The sequence below is a fragment of the Anser brachyrhynchus genome (assembly GCF_964034855.1).
Source record: "Anser brachyrhynchus genome assembly, chromosome: 1".
Taxonomy (NCBI): Eukaryota; Metazoa; Chordata; class Aves; order Anseriformes; family Anatidae; genus Anser; species Anser brachyrhynchus.
The window spans coordinates 58,205,215-58,227,083 of record NC_137694.1 but is presented as its reverse complement, the minus strand read 5'-3'; the positions used below and the strand labels follow the sequence as shown (position 1 = coordinate 58,227,083).

At 41.3% G+C, this 21,869-nt stretch overlaps 1 protein-coding gene across 4 annotated transcripts; it reads left to right on the top strand.

Moving 5' to 3' along the window:
- Positions 1–4,298: 4,298 nt before the first annotated feature.
- On the top strand, positions 4,299–20,735 carry TCP11L2 (t-complex 11 like 2). Of its 4 annotated transcripts, none has more exons than XM_080575762.1 (12): positions 4,299–4,643; positions 6,958–7,088; positions 7,788–7,827; positions 8,947–9,116; positions 10,425–10,557; positions 11,511–11,631; positions 12,330–12,550; positions 13,098–13,234; positions 14,224–14,411; positions 15,794–15,975; positions 17,406–17,578; positions 18,158–20,735. In XM_080575762.1, the coding sequence occupies exons 4-12, from the start codon at positions 8,981–8,983 to the stop codon at positions 18,400–18,402; spliced, it is 1,536 nt and encodes a 511-aa protein (XP_080431888.1). In that variant the 5' UTR covers positions 4,299–4,643; positions 6,958–7,088; positions 7,788–7,827; positions 8,947–8,980; the 3' UTR covers positions 18,403–20,735. The 4 variants fall into 4 exon arrangements, with proteins under 4 accessions (XP_080431888.1, XP_080431890.1, XP_080431891.1 ...); XM_080575763.1 differs by lacking the exon at positions 4,299–4,643 and adding an exon at positions 4,768–5,268; XM_080575764.1 differs by lacking the exon at positions 7,788–7,827.
- The last annotated feature ends 1,134 nt before the right edge of the window (positions 20,736–21,869 follow it).

Here is a 21,869-nt window from a genome sequence, read left to right as displayed (position 1 = left end):
AATGAGGTAGCTCAGTTGTTAACACTTCCTTCCTTCTCTCCAATAGACATGCTGAGTAGCTAGGGTATCAGAATGGACTCTCAAGGATTTTTTATTATTATTATTTTTTTAATTTCAGCACCAGATGGTGAACAAAGTAAGCTGATTCTATATTGCCCCTTTCTTTTACAGTTATTAGGGGAGAGGCTTATGTGGCAGCCTTGTATTAGTGCCTCTGTCTTGTGTTTCCTAAGGAGGTTCACAACTAGTAACAAGCAAAGCAAGAATGGATTTAGACTCAGGCTAAGAGCAAACAACCAGTAGACAATCAGTAGTAATGGTGTTAATTTCAAAAGGATTTTTGAGGGTTTGTTTTTTAAGAACAATGCAATGAAAAGCTCTTGGCAGTTGATTACTCCTTCAGGCATGTTACTCTTTTTCCCTGCATTTTAGTATGTCTTTGTACAAAAAGCTAACTTTGAAAAAGACTGTATTCATGTCTGTATCTGTAATGTTTGCCTGTATTAAAGATCTGTGTGGGATGAAAGAAAAGAGTAATTCTGTTCAAGACATAGAGTCAATCAATGAAAATAAAGCTTTAAAGCTCTACTTAGGTTTCTGGGCAGAAATCTCTTACAAGTAGTTTCAGTGCTTCCAAGACATTACAGAATGTAAGTAGCAACAAGCTCCTTCCAGTTCTGTCTGTACCTAGGCTGTTGAACTGCTAGCGCCAATTTGATTTATTTCCTTCTTGTGCTTTTTTGTTATTCTGAAATGCATTTGCTTGCCAAGAATCATTCCATGACTAGAAGTTCATTACATATATATGCATGCCATAACTCCTTGCAAGATAAAGGCTTGGGGTGCTAATTTGTCTGTTCCTCTATTTGATCAGAGAAAAAAAAGTCCAATTGAGTCTTGTCTTGGAAGACATTTTTTCTTGGTTTTTGCTTTGATTCCCAGTACTTTTTTTTTTTTTTTAATAAATTCTAGGTTGAATCTTCTTCAGAGACAGTGGATCCTAGACCCAGGCCAGATCACAGCCCCAGATCCAGTCCCATTCAGGGACTGCAGGTTACAGGTGCCACAACAAATTTAGCTGATTGCCCTGACCCTAGCAAGGAGCAGAGCACTCACACAGGGTCAGTAGGTTGTCCTAAATACCTGCCAGAGGTGGCTGGAGGTGATACAGGTGAGCTTGCACTGAAATGGTTGAGTTCTCGGAATAGTCTGTCCTCCTCAATGCAGATGGAGTAGAAATCTTCAGTGGCAAATGAAGCACATAATACTGGAGTTTCCACATTAACATCTAGACACAGCCTTAACAGTCATATACTTTAGGATAACAGGGATCTCAGATTTCTGTTTAGGAAGGGCCTAGAAAAGCCAGGCTTTGTAGCAGTACCCTAAGACCCAGGATTTTTGGTCTGTAGCAACTTATTTCATAGAGTTTACCATATGAATGGAGACATGGGCATACCAGAGACGACAGTCAAGAGGATTATCAGTGTTAGGCAGCAAAGGATGTAAGTCTGTTTCAGATAGTAAGGCAGTGTAGTTAACTGCTATACTGTCACTTCTCCAGCTTGGCAGTGACAAAGACTTAACTAAGCCTTTTTCTCACCAAGGAATCAATGCAAACTATTTCTGAACTAGAATATAATTCTACAGACAGCTTCTCATTGTATTTGACACAGTGGGCCAAATTCCTTTCCCTCTCTATAGAAAGAGTGTTGAGGGGAGCGTGCATTAGGAATTTGTTGCAGTGGTAAAGTAGCAAGATGCTGCAGTCTGGCACAGTTGGGATGTTTACTGATGTACTGTTTTCCTTCAGAAGTTTCAATATTCTGTTTTGCCTCTGTGTGAATTTGAAGCTAAATACTTCAGTGGGAAAAAGCAACAATCCTGTTTCATTCTCACAAGGCTTATTTCTCCCTGGCATACAGGAATATCAACTGAAGAGCAGACTGAGAAAGCATCTTTACACCTGCTTTGTAGACTTTTTGTCTCACTCTTGAGCCTATTATCAAATCTGGGCCTGATGTTCTCAGTCAACCCAGAGTCTTAACATCCATCTGTTAGCACTAAAGCCAGTATGCCTGGCTCAGTTATTAGGATTAGGACAAAATATCTTGTGACTTCAAGTTATGTTCTCAACTTAGTTGTCATGGGCCCTGGTGTAAACAACAACACGCCTTGTCCTTTCCTCCCACTCTAACCATCGGTTAGCCACATGCTGGGACATTTCTGACCTGCAGGGCTAGATGCAGCTGCCCTTCTTACCCACTCAGTAGCTGTGCTGCTATTGGCAGGATAAAACAGTGTGTTAATTGTAGCCTTTATTGCCTCTGCTAGTTTTACTGATAACAGTAAGGAAAAGTTATGATGTAAATCACTGCAAAGGCTGAGCACACATTAGTCTTTCATTTGAAATACCAGTGGTTCTCTAACAAAAGGCCAATAATTAAGACCAAACAGAGACACAAGTCTAACATTTGAACTTGTACCTGCATGTCCTATATAAGATACAGACACTGATATTCTTAACTAACTAGAACAAATTTAAGGGCTGCAAAATTATTTTCCTGGTTGTCATTGCAGAAGCCGCAGACGATAAGAAATGAGTGACATTTCTCTGTGGAGCAAATCTCCACAGTAGGTAATTTATTTCAAGATCTATATAGCGGCCTATAGCTTCACTGTCTCTGGACAGTGAAGGAACTGAAACCAAAAAGGTGGCTAAGTGCTGAGTACTGTAGTATCTAACTTATTCTTGGCTTTTGAACTGGAATCTTTAAGCAAGTCCTCAGTGCCTCTGTGATACGTACAGACGTCTCTGCCTCTCTGTAGAGCCATAAAGAAAGCTAGGTACTTTAGAGTGGTCTCCAAAACAGCTAATGTGCTGTGGCAGAAAGGCACTGCTGTGGCTAAAATTAAATGATGTTTTAAAGCCATCCCTTTCTGGAACATTTTTAGAAGGTAGTTTACTACCTTCTAAAAGGCAGCCCTTTTCCCCCATGTGCAGGCTGAACCACTGAGCACCACAGGCTTCCACAACTGCTGGCTCACAGAGGGAGTACACAAAATGGACCTGGAGTGGCCCTGGTGTTTGCTCCAAGTACTATTTGTACAGTTTTAGATGATACAGCTGGTTAACTAACAAAGGGCATCAGCAGTCCAAAGTGGATGGAACAGATAATAAACAATGTCTTTGGAAGTGAAAACAGCCCTGCACAAGGTTGTCCAGCTGTAGGCTGTCACAGACCGTCTCCTCCAAAGCTCGTATGAGCTTGTCTGATTGTCAGTGCCACGTGACATGCAAAAACTGGGGCAAAGTAGTACAAATGGTTATTTAAAATACCGTCTTCCGTATGGAACCAAGCGGATTAGCCTGTTGAACTTAATCCCATTTAATGTCTCTGACGGCTGGACTCAAGGCAAAGCAGCAGGGCTGACAGGTGCTCTGCATCTCTGCGAGCAAGCGCTCCTGCTGGAGCAGGACCCTTGGCACTCGCGTGGACAACCTGCATTCCCCACATATAACCTTGCTTTTATAGCAGAGGGTGAATTAATAGGACCTACAGCGGGCTTTGGTCTACGTGAACACAGTATCTATCCCACACAGTTCTTGTCACGCGTGCTAATGATGACCTAAGTGTCTGCAGGAGGGTGAGCTCTGTGTCTTCACGACGAGCAGTGCTTGATTTCATGAGTACCTGCCCCAGAAATGGCTGCCAGCGTTTCGCCCTCCAAGTTTCCCGGTAGGCGAGGCGCTGTTCAGCACAGAGCCCCTGTGACAGGACTCGGCGATGACCCTGACAGGGTCATCACCTGGGGGTGCGTGAGCCTGCGGGGTGCCTGAGGTCAGTGCGTTAATCAGCGAGGCATTTATAATGACAGCGCTTTCGTGCTTCGTGCTGCGTTCCTCAGCGGCTGCTAACCAGGCCTCGCAATGCCACGGCCGTGAGCAATGGGTGACCGAACGCCCCGCGGACCCCAGCGCAGCTGCCCCGAGGTAAGATGGCGGGGGGGGGGGGGGGGGGGCAGGAGAAGGGGGGGGATAAGATGGCGGGGGGCCTCACCCCCACGGTCGGGAGGGCAGGGAAAGCTCGTTAAAGCTTCCTGGGTAGCAAAATGAACAGAGAGGGGGCAATACTGCCCTGAGGCGCTGCCCTTCCCCTGACGGCAGGGGGTAACCCCCCCTCCCCGCCCGTCCCCCCTCCCCTGTGGGGCCGGAGCGGCCCCGAGAGGCGGGGCTCAGCGCGGTGCCCCCGCCCCGCGCCGGGGAGGGGCAGGGTGAGCGCGGACCGAGGCGGCTCTTCCGTAAACACCGGGCGGCCCTTCCCCGCCGGCAGCGCCCATTCTGCGCTGGGGGGGGGAGCCCCGAAAGAGCTCTCCCTCGTCACCCCCTGCTGCTCCTCGCCTGCCGCTCGGGTCGGGGCACAGCGCGGGGACCGGCTCCGTTTTTATGCGGGAAGGGAAGGACGGACCTAAATCGCCAGGGCTCCTAGCGGCTGGTGGGCAGGACGGCGTTACACGGCCCCGCCCGAGATGGTCGCGCCCGGGGAAGGCACTCACAGCCCGGGCCGGGTACATAAGGGCGGGGGGGGGCGTTTAAAGCCCCGGCGAGCGCGGCGCTGGAGGAGGCCGAGCTGCGGGGCGCGGTGAGTGAGGGGCACCGGGACCGGCACCGGGACCGCGGGGCCAGCGCGGCTCCGAGCTGCCCGGGGCAGCCGCTCTGCGGTGCGGGGGGCAGGCTGGGGGGCGGGGGGCTCCGCTCCGGGCTGTCCCGCACTGCCTCTGCCCTGCCCGGGCAGCCCCGGGGCTTCGCCGGCAGCGCGGAGCCGGGGCTCCCCTCCCCGGGTCCCCCCCCCCCGGGGTGCCCGGCGGCCGGGCTCGCCTCGGCGGGGCAGGCAGAGCTCGTCCCCCCTTCCCCTCCTCCCTCCTTCCTCCCCCCGCGGCCCGGCCTTGGAAACGCTGTTTGTTTTGCTCGGCCGGTGCCAAGCCGCTGCGAGCTGCTCGGGGACGGCCGAGGAAGAGGAGGAGGAGCCGGCCGGGGGAGGAGGGCTCCTGCGGGGCTCCCCGCCGGCAGCCGGGACGGTCCCGGGCCCTCGGCTCGGTGGGAGGAAGCTGAAGGAGAGGAGCCGCCGCTGGGAGCTGTCACCAGCCGGGGGGTGCGGGGGCTCGCAGCACGGGCCCTCCTCTGCCCCCGGGACCGCGGGCCGGGTGCCGCGACCGAGCTGGAGCGGGTCAGGGGGAAACCTGAGCCCGGCCGGTGGCAGCCTGCAGGTGGGGAGGGCAGGAGGCCAGCGGCACGGGCAGAATGGGGGCCTTTGTGGTGGTGGAACGGGGATGGAGGTCTCTGTGAACAAAGCAGGGCTGTGGAAAAACTTTCCTAGAAGATCTTATCTGAAGGAAAAAAAAAATACTCACTCTTCCAGGTGCTTCGAAATAATACCTTCAGGAATAAAGGAAGTGTGTTCTCCAAATCTAATTTTGTCGTCGTGGTCACACCCGAAGTGGTCGGGTTGGGCAAAGCGGTGACCAGATAAATGCAAGACAATTTTAGACAACTGCAGTATTATTCAGAGCGTGTTTCCTACGCGGAGTAATCCACGGCTGTCCAAACAGCAGCAGAATCCACAACAGTTTGTTAAACTAACTAGAAACTTGTTTGTGGAGAAAAAAAAGTAAAGGGACTAATGCTTTGTACATGTAGAAGGTATTCTAGCTTGGTCTCACATGTAGAGGTTATCTTTGAAAGACTGCAAAATGGGACTGATCAAAGTTTGAAAGCATGCCGTGTAATGAAGTCTAGTGCCAGTGTATCAAACCTAGTATCGAAGTAAGCTTTAGTTGTTTTTAGTGCGGGAGGAATAAAGCAGGTTGTAACCACAGGCCAACCCGATAATAGAACAGGATGTTAAGCGCTGTATTAAAACAACAGCCCAATATGTAATACTTAATAAGCAACTTAGAAATAAGAAGTTGGTAACGTTTATTCAAGGTAGTGAGTTACAAAGAAGTCCTGGAAGGCTAAAGGGCTTTCTGAAATATTTTTACTCGAGAATTACATTAATCTACACTTAAAGTTACATGTGAACTTGGCCCTCAGTAACTTCTGAGAAGCTCTGAACTATCTACCAAAGCATAAGGCAGAGCTCTTTCGGTGTATGCTATAAAGAAAGGACTAAGTAACTCAGTCCTCTATTGTTGTAACTAATTAGAAGAGCCCTTTTTGATTTGTTACTTCTTTGATGTTCTCAATGAATGTTCTTTCCTTTATCCTTTTTAGCTGTTGTGCAGCATAGTTAAACTGTAGATGGCGCATCCAGACTTATGTATTCACCTGCGTTTACTTTAATGTACTTTCTACCTTCTCTCTCTTAAACTTAGAATTTAGCAATAATGTTCTGAACTTGCAGAATACACCCGTTTTCTTCCTTCACCATTCCATTTGTGGCACGCTACTAGGAAATATACTTAGCATGGCAAAGGTTGTGGTGTTCATTCAATGTGCCATCTGATGTTGCATTGTTAGAACTTAAAGAAAATCTTCTGAAGGTCTCTACTGGCATGTCTGCTATCTGTATATGTGCACCTATTGTAGGAGCAGATATGGTCTCAGTACATCAAAATAGGTAATAAATAGCTTTGGAGATGCAAGGACTTGTTGCCGAAAGGTACTTTGCTAGAAGTGCCATATGAAGACTTAATGTATACAGGATTTTAATTTCCACCTTAACTGCTTAGTCTTGAGCATGAGACTGTGATAGAAAATGGCAATGCTGACTTGCTTCCATGGCTGGTTTAGTACTTCTGTAAGGAGTACTCTGCAAATCTGAATATTGCTGATGTGAATATTTGTTGTTAGAATTATCATAAGGTGAAGTGAAAGTTCTTAAAATGATGTATAAATTGTGAGAGAATTTTTCTTTAATCGCTGTTTGATCTCTTCCATGTTCTCTTAATACCTAGACCTGAGCGGTAGACACATCTTGAAGCGCTCTTACTAGGCGAGGGATTTACAAGACCTTTTGGGCCAGTACACGTCTAACAACGCTAATCACTTTTTCCAATGGACCACATGCAACATTAACCTTTGGAAGGTTAGTTATTTAATGTATGCATAAAGAGGCTTTTTACATGATTAAAGCCTGGAAACAGTGTGTTCTGGTGTTGATCCAGAAGCAACAGTTGGGGGTTTAAGGTACGTTTTGCAGGCTCTGTAGGATTACTATAAGTAAGCAGTTCCATATCAGGAACCTGCAGTGTTCCTACATTTAGGTTACTCATCACAAGTAGTTTCTAGTCAGCTTTAGCTTTGAGATCTGTAACACAGATTTTACTAGAAGAAATAGCTTGATTCTTGCATAACATGAACATGAGTCATTTGTAATTGTAACTTTAGACAAATACAATTTCCAAGTCAAAAATCTCAGAGCCTTTTGGTTTTCCAGGTTTTCTTGCAACTTGCTGTCTTGTCTAGACAATACTGCTTCAAATATCTGTTTGTTTTCAATTTTGTTAGAACATTGATTTTTTTCACTTCTAATAAAAGTTATAATAAGTATCACAGCTAAAGCTGTAAGTCTAGAACCTACGACCTCCTATACAGTGATTAAAAGTCTCTTACTGGCTTCTCCAGTAAGTTGATAAGCTGTCAGCTGTTCTTGCTGATACAAGTCTTTTGACAGAACCAGCCTAACATTATAGCAAAAAGGCATTCGAATGCATCTTCTTTCCTCCTGGGGGGGGGAAGAGGAGGAGGAAACAAACACTTAACTGTTAATCATCTCAATTAACAGGGAAGTATTCATCAGTGGAATAACTCAACAAGTTCTAAAGGTATGTCCACCATGAGCTGGTACTCAAGAAATCAAACATGCTACGCTGTTCCTGGGAGCCACCATAAAGAAGTCTTCATCCTCATCCCCTTTTGTCTACCTCTCAACCCTACAGTACCTTGACTTTCGGAAGTGAAACATCTTAAACTTGCTGATAGAAGCATTACTGGCTGTGTCTCTTAATGAAGTCTACAGAATACTTGCTACAGAATACTTTGTGGTCGTAACCAAAGAGGGACAGCTACTTTTGGAATCTGGGCCAAATTCCTTTGGGAGTAGTTATGACTTGACTTCCAGTTTCTCATTTTAATAAGATCATTAACGTATTTCTTGCTTCCTGTTAGAACTATTAATCATCTCCATTGAACTATGCAGCTGTCCAAATTCTCTGTAGTTGTGGATTATCTGCCTGGGAGGCAGTTTCCTGATGTAGACAGAAGCACAATGAAGCATGATAGTTCTCATGATGTTGTCACATATGCTGAATGTAGTGTTAGAGGCTCAGAGTTGCTGTTTGAATTAAAACACTTTCTCCCTTGGAGGAGTATTTGAGTCTATGCCATTGTCAGTCTGATAGTGAGCAAAGAGCCACCTAAAGCAGCATGTCAGGCTTCCTGAGATGCCCTGCCAGAAACTTAATATTCTGAATTATTTGCCTGCTCTTCCTTAGAGAGCTCTTTGTTTGCTTCAGAGTTTGTACTCTCAATGCAGTCTGTTTGTGGAAAGAAGCTAATTGCTAAAAATTACTTGATGGTGAAGTCACGTGGTGGGATGATGTAACACCATGAGAAATGAAATGCCTTTACATTTAAAGACCGAGAACTTCCAACATTCTGACAGCAAGCAGCTTTGGGTTTACTGTAGGTGGTCCTTTATGTTTTAAATCTAACCAGTTTACAGAATGGTTATGTTAGAGTCGGTAAGGTAGGAAACAGCAGAAAGTAGAGGTGTCATTAATAACTGCATGATTCTGCATGTGTCAAGCCAGATCCTTTTTGTAACACTTTTTCAGAAAGGTGACTACTTCTTCCTTGTTCACAGTATAATGGTCAGTACCCAACTTTGAGAATCAAAAAGCATAGGAAGTGCTGCTTTTGTGAACTGTGTGTTTGTCTTTCAGGTCTTGTTTACTGTATCAGCTAAAGTGAATCACGATGCCTCTCAGCGATGACCAGAACAGTGATTCAGATTCTTCACGCCTCTCTGAAAGCACAGCTTCTTCGAGTGACTCTGAGTATTCAAGACAGAGCTTTACCAGTGATTCTTCAAGCAAACCCAGTTCCCCAGCTTGTAAGCATATTTCAACCTTACCTGGGCTATGCAGAGACACAGAAGGCTAACCTATCCTATTTCTTTCACGTAGCAGGTAGAACCTGCGGGTGTTTAAGAGTGTTAAGAGAAAGTCATGGCTTTCTCTTGCCTATGAAGCAGTGCATCTCTTTAAGTGGAATACCACTAATAGTTGTACCTGTGGGGGCTTCCTGTGTGCTGCTTCCCTTCAGAAAGCTTAAGGAGAGTGAGCCACCATGGACATCCTAGCCTTATGCTAATGTTAACGATGGTAGCAGTCTCCCACTCAACCAGCTATGTATGACTTCATGTGCAAAGAGTGGGTTTCTTCTGTTTGGTCCCTACAGTTAAAAATTAAATCTATTATAAAACTAACTTACAGGTTACACAAAGGTACAGGAAGTTAATACTATAGTTCTTATTCTTTGATTAAATGCCAGAATCAAACAGAAAACATGTTTACGCAAGGGAAGGTATTTTGAATGAGCATTGATAAATAAAACTCTGGTTAAAATGTGCTTAATGCTCATATCTGTAAGCATTCTCAGATCATACACACAACTCATTTAGCACCTGTATAAGTGAAATCTTATATTAAAATGTTAGTGGAGCTGCAATTGGTAGCTGGTTCTTTAAGCTTCTGAAGACTGGTAATGACAGAAGGACAATCACAGAAATTAAATGGTAGAATTTGGGAGTTCAGAAGCTTGGGTTTTAGAAACTTACTCCTGCTTTCAAGTACACTTTAAAGTTTGTCATTCTTGATACATATTTGTGAAAAGGGAGTATAACTTATGATGAATCTGCTATGGTACATAAGTGAGAGGTTCTTAAGTCAGTATCTTCAGAACCTTCTTTACAGGCAATAAAAGCATGACGTAGCTGTTATGTGCTCAGGATTATAATGGAAATCTGGTATCTGTTACTGCCTGTGCTTTTGCTCTGAGTTTTATAGAACGGTCTACAGAAAATCTGTGGAGTATAAGATCACTTTTTTTAAATGAAAAAAGCCACCTCAGTTAAGATGTGAAAATATGAAACTGCTTTTCAAAATGTTATGAGGTTTACGTGGTATTACCCACCCGTGTGCACACACCCCCGATAAGCTGGGAGTTTCCTAAGTTAGTGTTTTAAGAAGATATAAAGGTCTGGTAATCCTAGCTTGTTTCTTCTAAAGTACTAGAATCCGGTTATCAAGGAACAATATTTCTTGCCTTGTTACTTTCATGCAAGGCTGCTGAATTTTAATAAAGCTTTCAATTGCACTCATCTACTATAGTGTTTTGACTTGAACATTTGTTCCATCAGCAAGTCCTCCCAAGATGGTTACATTTGATGAACTGATGGCAGCTGCAAGAAATCTGACAGACTTGACATTAGCTCATGAAATTGCTGTAAATGCAAATTTTTGCATAAAACATGAAGACCTTCCACAGAACAGGTAAGAACATGAATTTTGCAAAAGATAAAACTGGGGTTGAGAAGAGTGGAGAAATGAAGGAGCATTTAAAGGAAAAAAAAACCAAAATAACCACACACTTCCCCCCCCCAAAAAAAAGGCAACAGAAACCCACTGCATTTCTGAATGGCTGTGGATTTTTATAACAACTCTAGGAGTCAGCTATCTTGCTCAGAACAAACTTTGTAGTCCAGCTGAGTTGATATGCCGTCTTGGAGAATATGATGCTCTGTCTTTAAATATCAAGGGCAAAGTAAAAGGCTAATGCCATATCAATTGCCATAGTGAAGATGAAGAGCATCGTTCTTTTCTGTGTAGTTCCAAGTCCTGTGGAAAAGATGAAATGATGGGCTTCTATGTAACCTATAGTAGCATCTTGGTCCTATGGTGATAAGTTGAAGCTCATCATAAGCTTATCTCTAATACTAGAAGAGATGCAAAAGTTCTGGAGATTCAGAAGACATGAGAAGTACCCCAATGTATGTATTTAAAATGTTCTTGATTGTAGACCTTTTTGACTTAAAAAAAACAAACCTCATCTTTCCTCTGGAAAAAATACATGTAGAAGACAAACAGGTTTTTAATTGTACAAATCCCTTAAGTGACAATTGGCTGTATGAAAGAAGAGTTTTTAAAACTTTGCACCTAACACACAAGGTTAGTGAATCAGTACATGTTTAAGGAAAAAGGGAAGGTATGTCTAAATCTGAATTGCTAGCACCATTTACTAAAGTGGTGTTTTAGGAGAGACTTCTTAATGTAAATCATGTTTTAGCTGATGATCCACAGCACAAGAAAGATAGTGTTGCAGGTCGTGTGATGACTGTCAATGAGTGGTTTCCCAAAAAGTCATTAGGCTAACCTAAAGCACTTTGACCAAGGGTGAAAGCTGTTTAGTAGTCTCTTTCTCTGTCTGTAATTGACTTATTCCACAGCTTAGTAGGCACAGTGAAACGAATTGTACATAAGGCATTTTGGGATCATTTGGAATCGGAACTGAATGAAGATCCTCCGGAATACGAACATGCTATCAAGCTCTTTGAGGAAATAAAAGAGGTAACTTTTTTTCTCCCCCTCCAATATTGTTTTTTGCAGCTTAGGTCTGAGAGCCTCTTATTTCACCGAAGGGTCTGTTAACTTACAAAAAAGCCAACACCTTTGAGTTCCTACTTCTAAGATGAAACTGATTACTCAGAACTACAGTAGCAACAGGTGTCTAAAATATATTTGTATTAACAGTGAATATGGCTACACACATAGTGGTACATCCAATCAGTTTTCATTGTAGGGTGGTTAGCTGCAAGTCAGCTCTTTTCTCAAAGCTTTGCACCTCTACTAGCTTGTTTGGCTACATTCTGAGTTCAGTGCATGACCAGGAGTATAAATGTGATTGTACCTGCCCAAATAGATTCCCTCGTGATTGTTGCAAGAAAGAACGTACAAATCTTCACTCCTCCCACAATACTAAGTATTCCAAAAATGGGGAGGCTGTCCTGTAGAGCAAGCATTTACTAACTTAAGATTTTTGAAAGTCTCATCGTGAACCAGAAAGCACGTCAACAGACTTCAAGTGTTTTTGCAGAACTGTACTGTGATCTTTTTAATACGTCTTCTTCCTGCTACTTTAGATGATGTCCAGCCTTAATATATCTTGTTACAGTCAGTTAAATACACTTGACACTAATATTACTTTAACATGTTAAGTGTTTTGATTTTTATTGATAAGCTTTTCATTTTTTTCCCCCCTACTTTAGATTCTTCTTTCCTTCCTGACTCCTGGAGCAAACAGGATTCAAAATCAAATTTGTGAAGTTCTAGATACAGATCTTATAAGACAGCAGGCAGAACACAACGCTGTTGATATTCATGGGCTAGCTAACTATATCATCAATACTATGGGAAAGTTATGTGCTCCAATAAGAGACAACGATATAAAACAGTTAAAAGCAACTGACAACATCGTAGAATTGCTGAGGTTGGTATTTAGGTGTTTTTATGGGGGGGGGGGGGGAGTCTCTAGCCTGATAGAGCATACTGGGCAGTGGAAGAAGGGGGGAAAAAGTCTTAGTCTTCAGTGGTGGCAATTTGCATAATACCAGTTTTCAAAGTAAAATTGTACAGCAGAAGCATTACAGGTGGGGGAGTGGTGCTATGGCATGCTGTGACTGGAATATTATGTCTATCTTAATGCGTAAAATGCCTAGATTAAAACTACCAACTCTGAATAGTTATGTCACTGAACAACAACAAAAAAGCACTCTTACAATAACATGCATTTCTGAGACAGCTGGTTTGGTCTTGTTCATCCTTACAAAATTAAAAGGGCATATTCTTACTGTTCCTCCTTGAACTGCTTATTGCATCCTTTGGGTATCTGGGTAAATAAGTAATGTTGTCTGCTACACTGTGATACCAATGAAGGAGGCTCCTTCTCCCAGAACTGGGCTTACGGTGCTAATGCACATACTGCTTAAAATCAATAGTCTATTCTAATTACCTTTGTTTAAACTTTCTCTCTTCAGACAAATATTCCATGTTCTGGACCTGATGAAAATGGATATGGCTAATTATACAATTCAGTGCCTTAGACCATACCTTCAGCGTAACTTGGTGGACTATGAAAGAACAAAATTCCAGGAAATTCTTGAAGAAACACCAAGTAGGTATCATGCTGGTTTTTATTTAAACCTTTCCTTTTTTGAAGAAAAAAACTATTTAAAGACATGCTATAAAATCTCTCAATTACAGTTAATTAGAGGAAAATTCCAATTTCTTCTTTGGAAAAGAAGAAAGTAATACAAAAAATTCTTTGACAAGCAAGCTACCAATGGTTAATTGCTTAGTCTGTTTTTAAGCATTTTCATCTGTTACCTGGGGTGTTTTCTGACAAATTGGTACTTGTCTAATTGATTGGTATCTAAAAAACAACAGTGGCTCTTTACTGTCTGGAGGCAGAAGCCCTACATATTGAAAGGTGAGACTTTCTCTTTTGTAGCCAGAAAATCTGATAGTCTGAGGTAAACAAGGAAAAACAATGTGCCTGAAAGCTGGAAGGGATGGGATCAATATTTTTTTCATAAACAGGCTCTGAGAAGTTTCTTTAGGTCAACTTGATCCACTACTACAGATCTTGTATAATACTGCTAAGCAGTCTTTAGGAGAACATTTTGAAAGGAAAAGAAAAAGTAAGCTTACTGACATCTGAAGCAGAGGTTTCTAAAATGGGAACCCTGAGCTACTGCTACAGTCTGCAGTGTTTATATATGCAGCCTGTCAAAGAACTCTTTAAAAGCTTTCATTCATTGTTAATATACTTTTTCACCTCTTCTTTCCAGTCCTGTGCCCCAACAAATAAGTAGCCTCCCTGAAAGAGGAAAAAGTGGTTTGGGGTCTTGGACTTAATTTTTTTTTTCTCCTAGAAAATCTTTGTTGAAATCTAACAATTGTTGAGTTCATGCAAACTAGCTAGAATATGAAGGTGATCAGTGGATGGTCAGTGAAAAGTGAAGGAGAGACTGACTTCTGTGAAGGCTTAGCATCCACTATGTTCAGTATTTAGAAATACTTTAATCTTATGTATATAACTCTTCTTTAAGCTACTGCATATTCTGATGGAAGCATGCAATAAATCTGATTTGCAATGCATAGGTGCTCTGGATCTCACAACAGAATGGATAAAGGAATCAATAGAAGATGAACTGTCATCCATTTCTGATGAATCTTCATCATCCTCTGGTGCTGATCATAGTTCTAAATCAAATATTAGTCCTACACTGGTGCTAAACAATGGCTACTTGAAACTGTTACAATGGGATTACCACAAAACAATTCCAGAGGTAAGAAGCGTTTCAGCGTCTTCAGAGTTCTAGCTATAAGAAAACATTGGTGCAGCATAATAATCCTGATATTAATGACAATAAATGAATATTCTCTTGCAGTTCTTAATCTTCTGAATAGTAAATTAGGAAATTGGAGAGTATATGCTAGTCTCACTTTCTGAACTATGAGATAGGCAAGTCATCAACTAGAAAAGTTCAGGGTGCTTTTTCTCTTTCTCTTTATCTAGTCATAGCTCACCAGCTCTGCCCTAGGAGTACTCTTAGCCATGGCCAAAGGCTGGGCCTTGTACTGACAGCACTTGGCTTGCTTTCTTTTTGAGAGAACTGTCTGTGGCATCTTGGTTTTCCTAACAGCAGAAACAGGGATTGGTGGGATCAAGCTGTGAATCATTCTTACGCTCAGGCAGAATCATTTAAAAATGTCATGCTCTCTACAGTAGATACTCACCCTTTCTCAATGCATAAAAACTACTGCTTCAAGAATCAGTAAGTTTTTCCTCCTGCTCCTGATTACTGACCTCTGCCGCTTTAAATAAAGCCAGCTTGAAATTGGCCCTCAGTCAGGGTTAAAATTATCAACTGCAGTGGGCATTTTAGCTATAGTTAGTGGCTTGGCAGAGAACTTGCAAGCTATGTGGGGATGCTCTTAGTGTGCCCTTTCAGTGGAAGAAAGGGACACTACCTTTCTTTTACCTTCCTTTCAACAATTTTGAATAAGAGCTACATGCAGATATCCTCTGGATCTAGGTTGGTAGCAATTTCATACTGTGACAAACAGCTGAGTGTTAATTCCCTGCTTCTCAGTGGGGGGGATTTGATAGAATGACCTCTTTCTAACCTTAAAAAAAAAAAAATACACAAAACCAGATCTTGCTGTGGGAATTACATTTTTGGTATGATTAGCTGGCTTTTTGTCTGTAGCAGGTTATAGGTGACTTGCAGAAATTGCTCTGGTTAAACTGGCTTGTCATGTTGTTCATCACTACCCATCAGTTGCAAATTATGGTATTTTTCAAAAGACAGCTGAATCCAGAAGACTGTTTTGTCTGTAACCCTGATCACTTCCATGTCCCCTGGATTCTTCAAGCATCTGACATTGTGGGCTGAACTGTTGGCCACAAATTGCTGTCAGCAATGAAGAGAAATAAAAAGCAGTTTCTTCAGTGTCCTCTGAACTGGAGGCATTACTTTTCTTCCCTACCACAGACTGACTTCTGGTACTCATAATGCCACTTTGTGCAGTAGTTCATATTCAGAATGCTTCGGCTGCTGTCTATTCTGACTTTTTATATTTGTTAATTGAAAATGTTCATGCTTCGTGACTAAATCCTGTCTCTTTCCTCCATATTCCTAAACTGATATTACTGTTTTGCTTCTAGACTCTAATAACAGATGAAGTTCGTCTTCAGGAGTTGAGAGAAAAGCTGAATCAATTAAAAATAATAGCTTGTGTTTGCCTCATAACAAACAATATGGTGGGTGCAGCAATTGTAGATGTGCCGGATTTTGCTGACCAACTGAAAAGGGTCTCCGTTCCTCTTCTTGAAGGCATGAGCAAGAAGTAAGGCCTTGTTTATCACTCCTCACATTTTTTAACAGGAAATACCAAGTGGATCTGAAAACTCTTGGAAACAGTTCAAATTTCATAGCTGCTGCTTGTTGATAATAGATACAGATGAAAATTAGTGCCATCTGAAGTCCTATACAATGGAAGTCCACTATGTGTGACACATGTTTTCAAAGTTTTTTTTAATGAAATCTTAGTCTTGATGGTATAACTTGCAGACTTTGGAGCCTAGCCCTAAAGTTCACTTGTATGGTCTTGATAACACAAGCCACAAGTACGTGCTGAGAGCCGAGTGGCTAGTGAGCAGCCCTGCAGAAAGGGATCTGGGGTGCTGATCAACAGCAGGCTCAACGTGAGCCAGCAGTGTGCCTTTGCAACCAAAAGGGTGCATTTTACAATGCATTAAACACAGTATAGCCAGCCAGGCATAGGTGGTGATTCTCTTCCACTATATTTAGTGTTGGTGCAGCTTCACCTTGGATATTGTGTGCAGTTCTGGGCTCTACAATATAAAAAGGAGGTTAAGGTACTTGAAGGCATCCAGAGAAGGGCAACAAGGCTGGTAAAGGGGCTGGAAGGCGTGTCCTACAAGGAGAAGCTGAGGACACCTGGGTTGGCTGGTCTGGAGAAAAGGAGGCTGAGAGGTGATCTCACTGCTCTACCACTCCCAAGGAAGGGAAATGTTGATCTTTTCTCCCTGGTAACCAATGACAGAATGAATAAGAATGGCACAAAGCTGCATCAAGGGAGGTTTAGATTAGATAATAGGAAAAATTTCTTTCCTGTGAGGGTGGTCATACATTGTAACAAGAGGTGGTTGATTACCTATGCCTGTCAGTATTCAAGAAGTGTTTGGGTAAGGCCTTTAATATGCTCTAACTTTTGGTTAGTCCTGAAGTGGTCATCCAGTTAAGCTCAATGATCTTTGTTGATCCAGTCCGACTGGACTTATTCTAATACCTGAGAGGCTGTGGCAGTACATTCACCAAGTCATTTTTGCCAGTTGCTTCAAACTTACTCTAGGTAGTTCAAGTTATTTGGCTGCTGCTAATACTGCTGCAACTTGCACTACAAGCAAGTCTCATGGTGTCTCAGTGTTTTAGAATAACTTATTTTACTTTTTTTCTCATGAAATGCTATGAATTTGGCCCTGGAGAATATGTAAGCATGAGGTCAAAGTGAATTGGTGTCACTGCTGTATGCTTAAAACGAATTTTCCCATTTGAATCCCAATTAGTATCCTTATCTTACAGATGGAGATTTCTCATGTATCTGTAGAAGTACACATCTGCAAGAACAAATAACTTTATATTCTCTCACTGGGGAGAGCAGGCTGAAAACAAAAGCAAAAGGAGATGAGTGAGTTCACCTGAAACTGCGACAGAAACCATAGAAGTTAATGCTTTTCTCTTTCTTTCTTCCAGAACTTTTGATTTGAAGGAAGCTCTGAATGCTATTGGTGTCCAGATTTGCAGCAAAGTGAATGGGTCTCTCTCTGAAAGAGGTCTTCCTACTCTCAATGCAGAAACGCAGAATAATTTAATGGGTCAAATTGCTAGTATTGTTGAAGAGAATAATCCTGTCTGTTCCTTGATCGGTTAGTAAGAATACATAATTATCTTACTGTATGTCTGTCTGTATAAGCTGCTAAGTTTAAAACTTACCTCCTGCAATCTCAGCCAGATGTCTAATTATGCTTAAAAAGCACTTGTTTACTGCAGTAAAATACTGTGTCAAAAGAGTAAAGAAATACTGTTTACTGGGGAGCTGTGCTCTTGGTATGCTGCAGAGCATGGTTAGCTGTAGCTAGAAATTTTAAATGTCCTTGCAAACAAGCTTTAGAGATACTAGAATTCTGGAGGAGAACATAGAAAATGTGTGTGATACTCATCTCTCTTCTGTCAGTTTGGGTTTAAACCCAGTGTGTTTTCCTTTTTCCACTAAAAGGAAGTGGACTCACTAACTTGTGGAACAGATTTATGCTCTGTCTGCCTTGCAGGGGTCAGCTGTCAAAAACTTCGTGTTTCACTCTGCAAGATAGGTTTGGGAAAGGGAGAGCATAATTATCTATATTGTTGGATTTCTTCTTGTGCTGAGGTGCAGGGTGCTTGTGAAGTGAGTATGGTTTCATCTTGCATTTACATTTGTTCTGAGCATACTTTATATTATGTTTCAGATAAACGGATCCAGTTATTCATGAAAAGCTTGCTTGCTCTTCCAAGTTTCCAGAAGTGTATGCCTGCTGTGCCAGGAGGCCTTTCTGTGATTCAGACAGAAATGGAATTTGTTGGATCTCAGTATGCAAGCATTGTAAACTTTAATAAACAAGTGTATGGACCGTTCTATGCAAACATACTTAGGAAACTACTTTTTCCTGAGGCACCAATAGGGAAAACAGGAACAGAAGCACCTACCAATTGAAAAATCTATTTCTGTACCTCTTTCTTTTACCTTCAGTTTTCATAATAGAGACAAGGTGATCTGACTCCCCAGCTTGAAGAGACCACTCCAGTGACTGTTAATGAAACATTTTATAAAATGCAGATAGTTTCTGAAATCCACTGGAAAGAAATTAATTTCAACTACATATATATATTTTAGACTAAGTCTGTTTAATGGATTGTGCCACTTGTAATAGTGAAATACTACCTTTCAAGGCAAGCATTTATTACGATTTGCAGTGGGAAAGAGCTGGCAAAATACTTTTTTTCCACCATTAAACCGTAATGTTTTTTAAGAATATATTTACATATAGCAATGCAGTTATGAGATGACAAAACTGTAGATAAAATGTACTATGCTTACATTGTATTTTTTTAGAGCAACATCTAATAAAACTATTATCTTTCTGAGAAGACTTTGAAGGAAAAAAGGTTCATATTAGGCCAACTTCTGGTACTCCTGCAATTACTGGAACTAGAACTTAGCCTATGTTACATTAAGGAATGCCAGTATTATAAGCTGTTTTTGAGAATAGCAGTTACAGAAGAAGCATTCACTGTTTTTAAATAAGAACATTCAATACTTGTCAACTGTAATGGTGAGTTTAAAGATAAAACACTTAAGCATCATGTTGGCCATGGGGTTGGGGTAGGGAAGCAAATGTCTGTATATAATATTTATCTAGCAGAGGTCATACAGATATTAAGTCTAACCTCTAATATGTGTACATACTGATCTTTGATCTTAATGGGTATTAAGTATTTTTAACTTAGGGCATTCTGACCTTTATTCTCAAAAGCACTTAACATTGAGAGTGATCTTAGAGTACAGCAGAACGATTTCACTTTCTGCTTTCTGTATTCTATTGGTTGAGGGCCTAAGTTTTTCAAAATGTATTTTGGATATTCTTGTGTCTGCAAAGCAGAAACACAAATTTTACTAGTCATTCTTGAAAATATCATTAGATTCATTCTCACTGGGTCTGTGTGAGAAGTACTTTTGGCTTTTGTGCCAAAGTTTGTGCAGATTATACTCTCTTACTTTGTTCCCATTTAAGACAAGAATCTTGCATACAGAAATTGAGTAAGTTTAAAATTGAGAGATATAGAGGTAAACTTCTAAGTTTACAAATTTTATTTTGCATATTTCAGATTATTGGTAATAGATACTGCTGGAATACTTAGTATAGACACGTTCTTGTCTATGAAATTGAATCATAATGTACTTGAAAATGATCATTTAATATATAATGGTCCTTTTAAAATGTCATATATAAAATCATGTGGTACAAGATAAATAGCTTGTTTTTAACATTTTATATGTCTATTTTTATTGATACAAAACTTGCCCATGGAAGTTTAATGTGCCACACAAATTGTGTATAGACATTTAGTAATGTATATCATGTCTATCATAAAGGTCTAAAAAAGGGCATTACCAGCACTGTGGTTTTGTAGTCCATTTTTACAGAATTGTGTACTTTTTTTAGTAAGGGAAATGACTTCTAGTCAGTTGTTCCTCAGTGTCCAAGGACCTTGGCCACAGGCACATGATATGAAAAACTTTCTTCAAAATGCCTTGTTAGAAAATAAATTGCTCTAGTGCACTTCTGTTCTATCCCTTGTAAAAACATCGCACAAAATGAAGCAGAGTATGTATTTTGAAGGGACCTTTTTCCTGAAGCCTGAAAAACCTGAGAAAGGAACTCGTAGAACATAATAATTGTGCCACTAGGTAAAACAGGTTTGAACAAATTTATATGAAAATTTGAAATGCAATTCAAAATCAGTAGGAGAATGGTTTTCCAAAGCAATTATGGAAGATTAAGTCTTAGTGATTTACTACATCTTTAGAAATAACATCTTTGGAAGAAACTACTTTGAGCTTCAACCAAAACAGCATCTTAGGAACATTGGAAGAACATGTCTAACGTGACTATGAACATTCTATCATAATACATTACATGCATTGTTTAATTTTGGGGCATTTTATAGCATGGCCTGTGTTTCAAGTGCTTGTTCAATGTATCTTAATTTTTATTTAATGTTTCAAACATGGACATTGCATCTGTTTAATGTCATGTTGTGCATGCTGTTTATGTTACTGTGGCTGAAATGCACTTGCCTCCACTCTGAAGTTGTCCTTGTGAAACAAGATGCCATTCTGTAGCAGCTTACTTTGTTGAAATGCAAATATTTGAAGTTTTGTATGCATTGTTTGTGATACCATTGTCCTGAAAAGTCATTTATGCGAGTTGTTTCTTAAATGTAATGGATTATTTTAAATGTGGAAGATAAAGGACTGCACTAATACGTTGTGGCTTGTCTCTTTTTCTGTAACTTTTCAATTGCATCAGTAGTTTTAATCTAGTTGCGCAAATAACTAACCAGTTGTTCCATTAAACCTGGCTCTTGGACAAAGTTAATCTATATCCTCTATCTGTATTTAATCATAGCTATGCTGTTGGGAATACCTAAATAGTTAAGAGTCTTCAGTCTGGAAGATGAGGTAGGGTATAAATGCATAAACAGAGGCGTGAGTGGCAATAAAGACAAAGAGGTGTTTGCTGTCCTTGTCAGAAGGAGCATCAAAGAAAGGTGCTCAGTTCAAAATACATGTACTGGGTGGGGGTGATTTTTTTTTTACAATAGTATGTAGATTAGCTGTGGAACACTTTACCTAATAGCTGATATTACCAAAAAATTATTTGGCTTGCCAAAGACATGGACAAATAAAAATCCATCGATAATGTTTTCATTAAAGGTGGCTGATGAATCCATACTGTTGCTTTTCCTAGCATTATCACAGAATCATTTAGGTTGGAAGAGACCTCTGAGATCACAGAGTCCAACCTCTGGCCTAACACTAACGAATCCTCCGCTAAACCATATTACTAAGCTCAACATCTGAATGTCTTTTAAAGACCTCCAGGGATGGCGACTCAACCATTTCCCTGGGCAGCCCATTCCAATGCCTAACAACCCTTTCAGTAAAGAAGTTCTTCCTAATATCCAACCTAAACCTCCCCTGGCACAACTTTAGCCCATTACCCCTCATTCTATCACTGGGCACATGGGAGAACAGACCAACCCCCACCTCGCTACAGCCTCCTTTAAGGTACCTGTAGAGAGCGATAAGGTCGCCCCTGAGCCTTCTCTTCTCCAGGCTGAACAACCCCAGCTCCCTCAGCTGCTCCTCATATTATTCAGAGTAACTCCCTGTTTTGGCTGGTTGTGAAGCGCTAGAGGTACTGCACGTGCACAGATACAACGTGCTGGGGACATGCTGAAAGCCTGAAGTTTCTTGGACTACATTCATTACCCCTAAAATACCAACTTCCACTCTGTCATGACTGGATTTCTGAAATGGTTCCTTTTTGGAGCTTTTTGTAAAGCCTGATTATAACCCCTCTGAACAACTTGCAATAGCACCAAGGCGAAGTTATG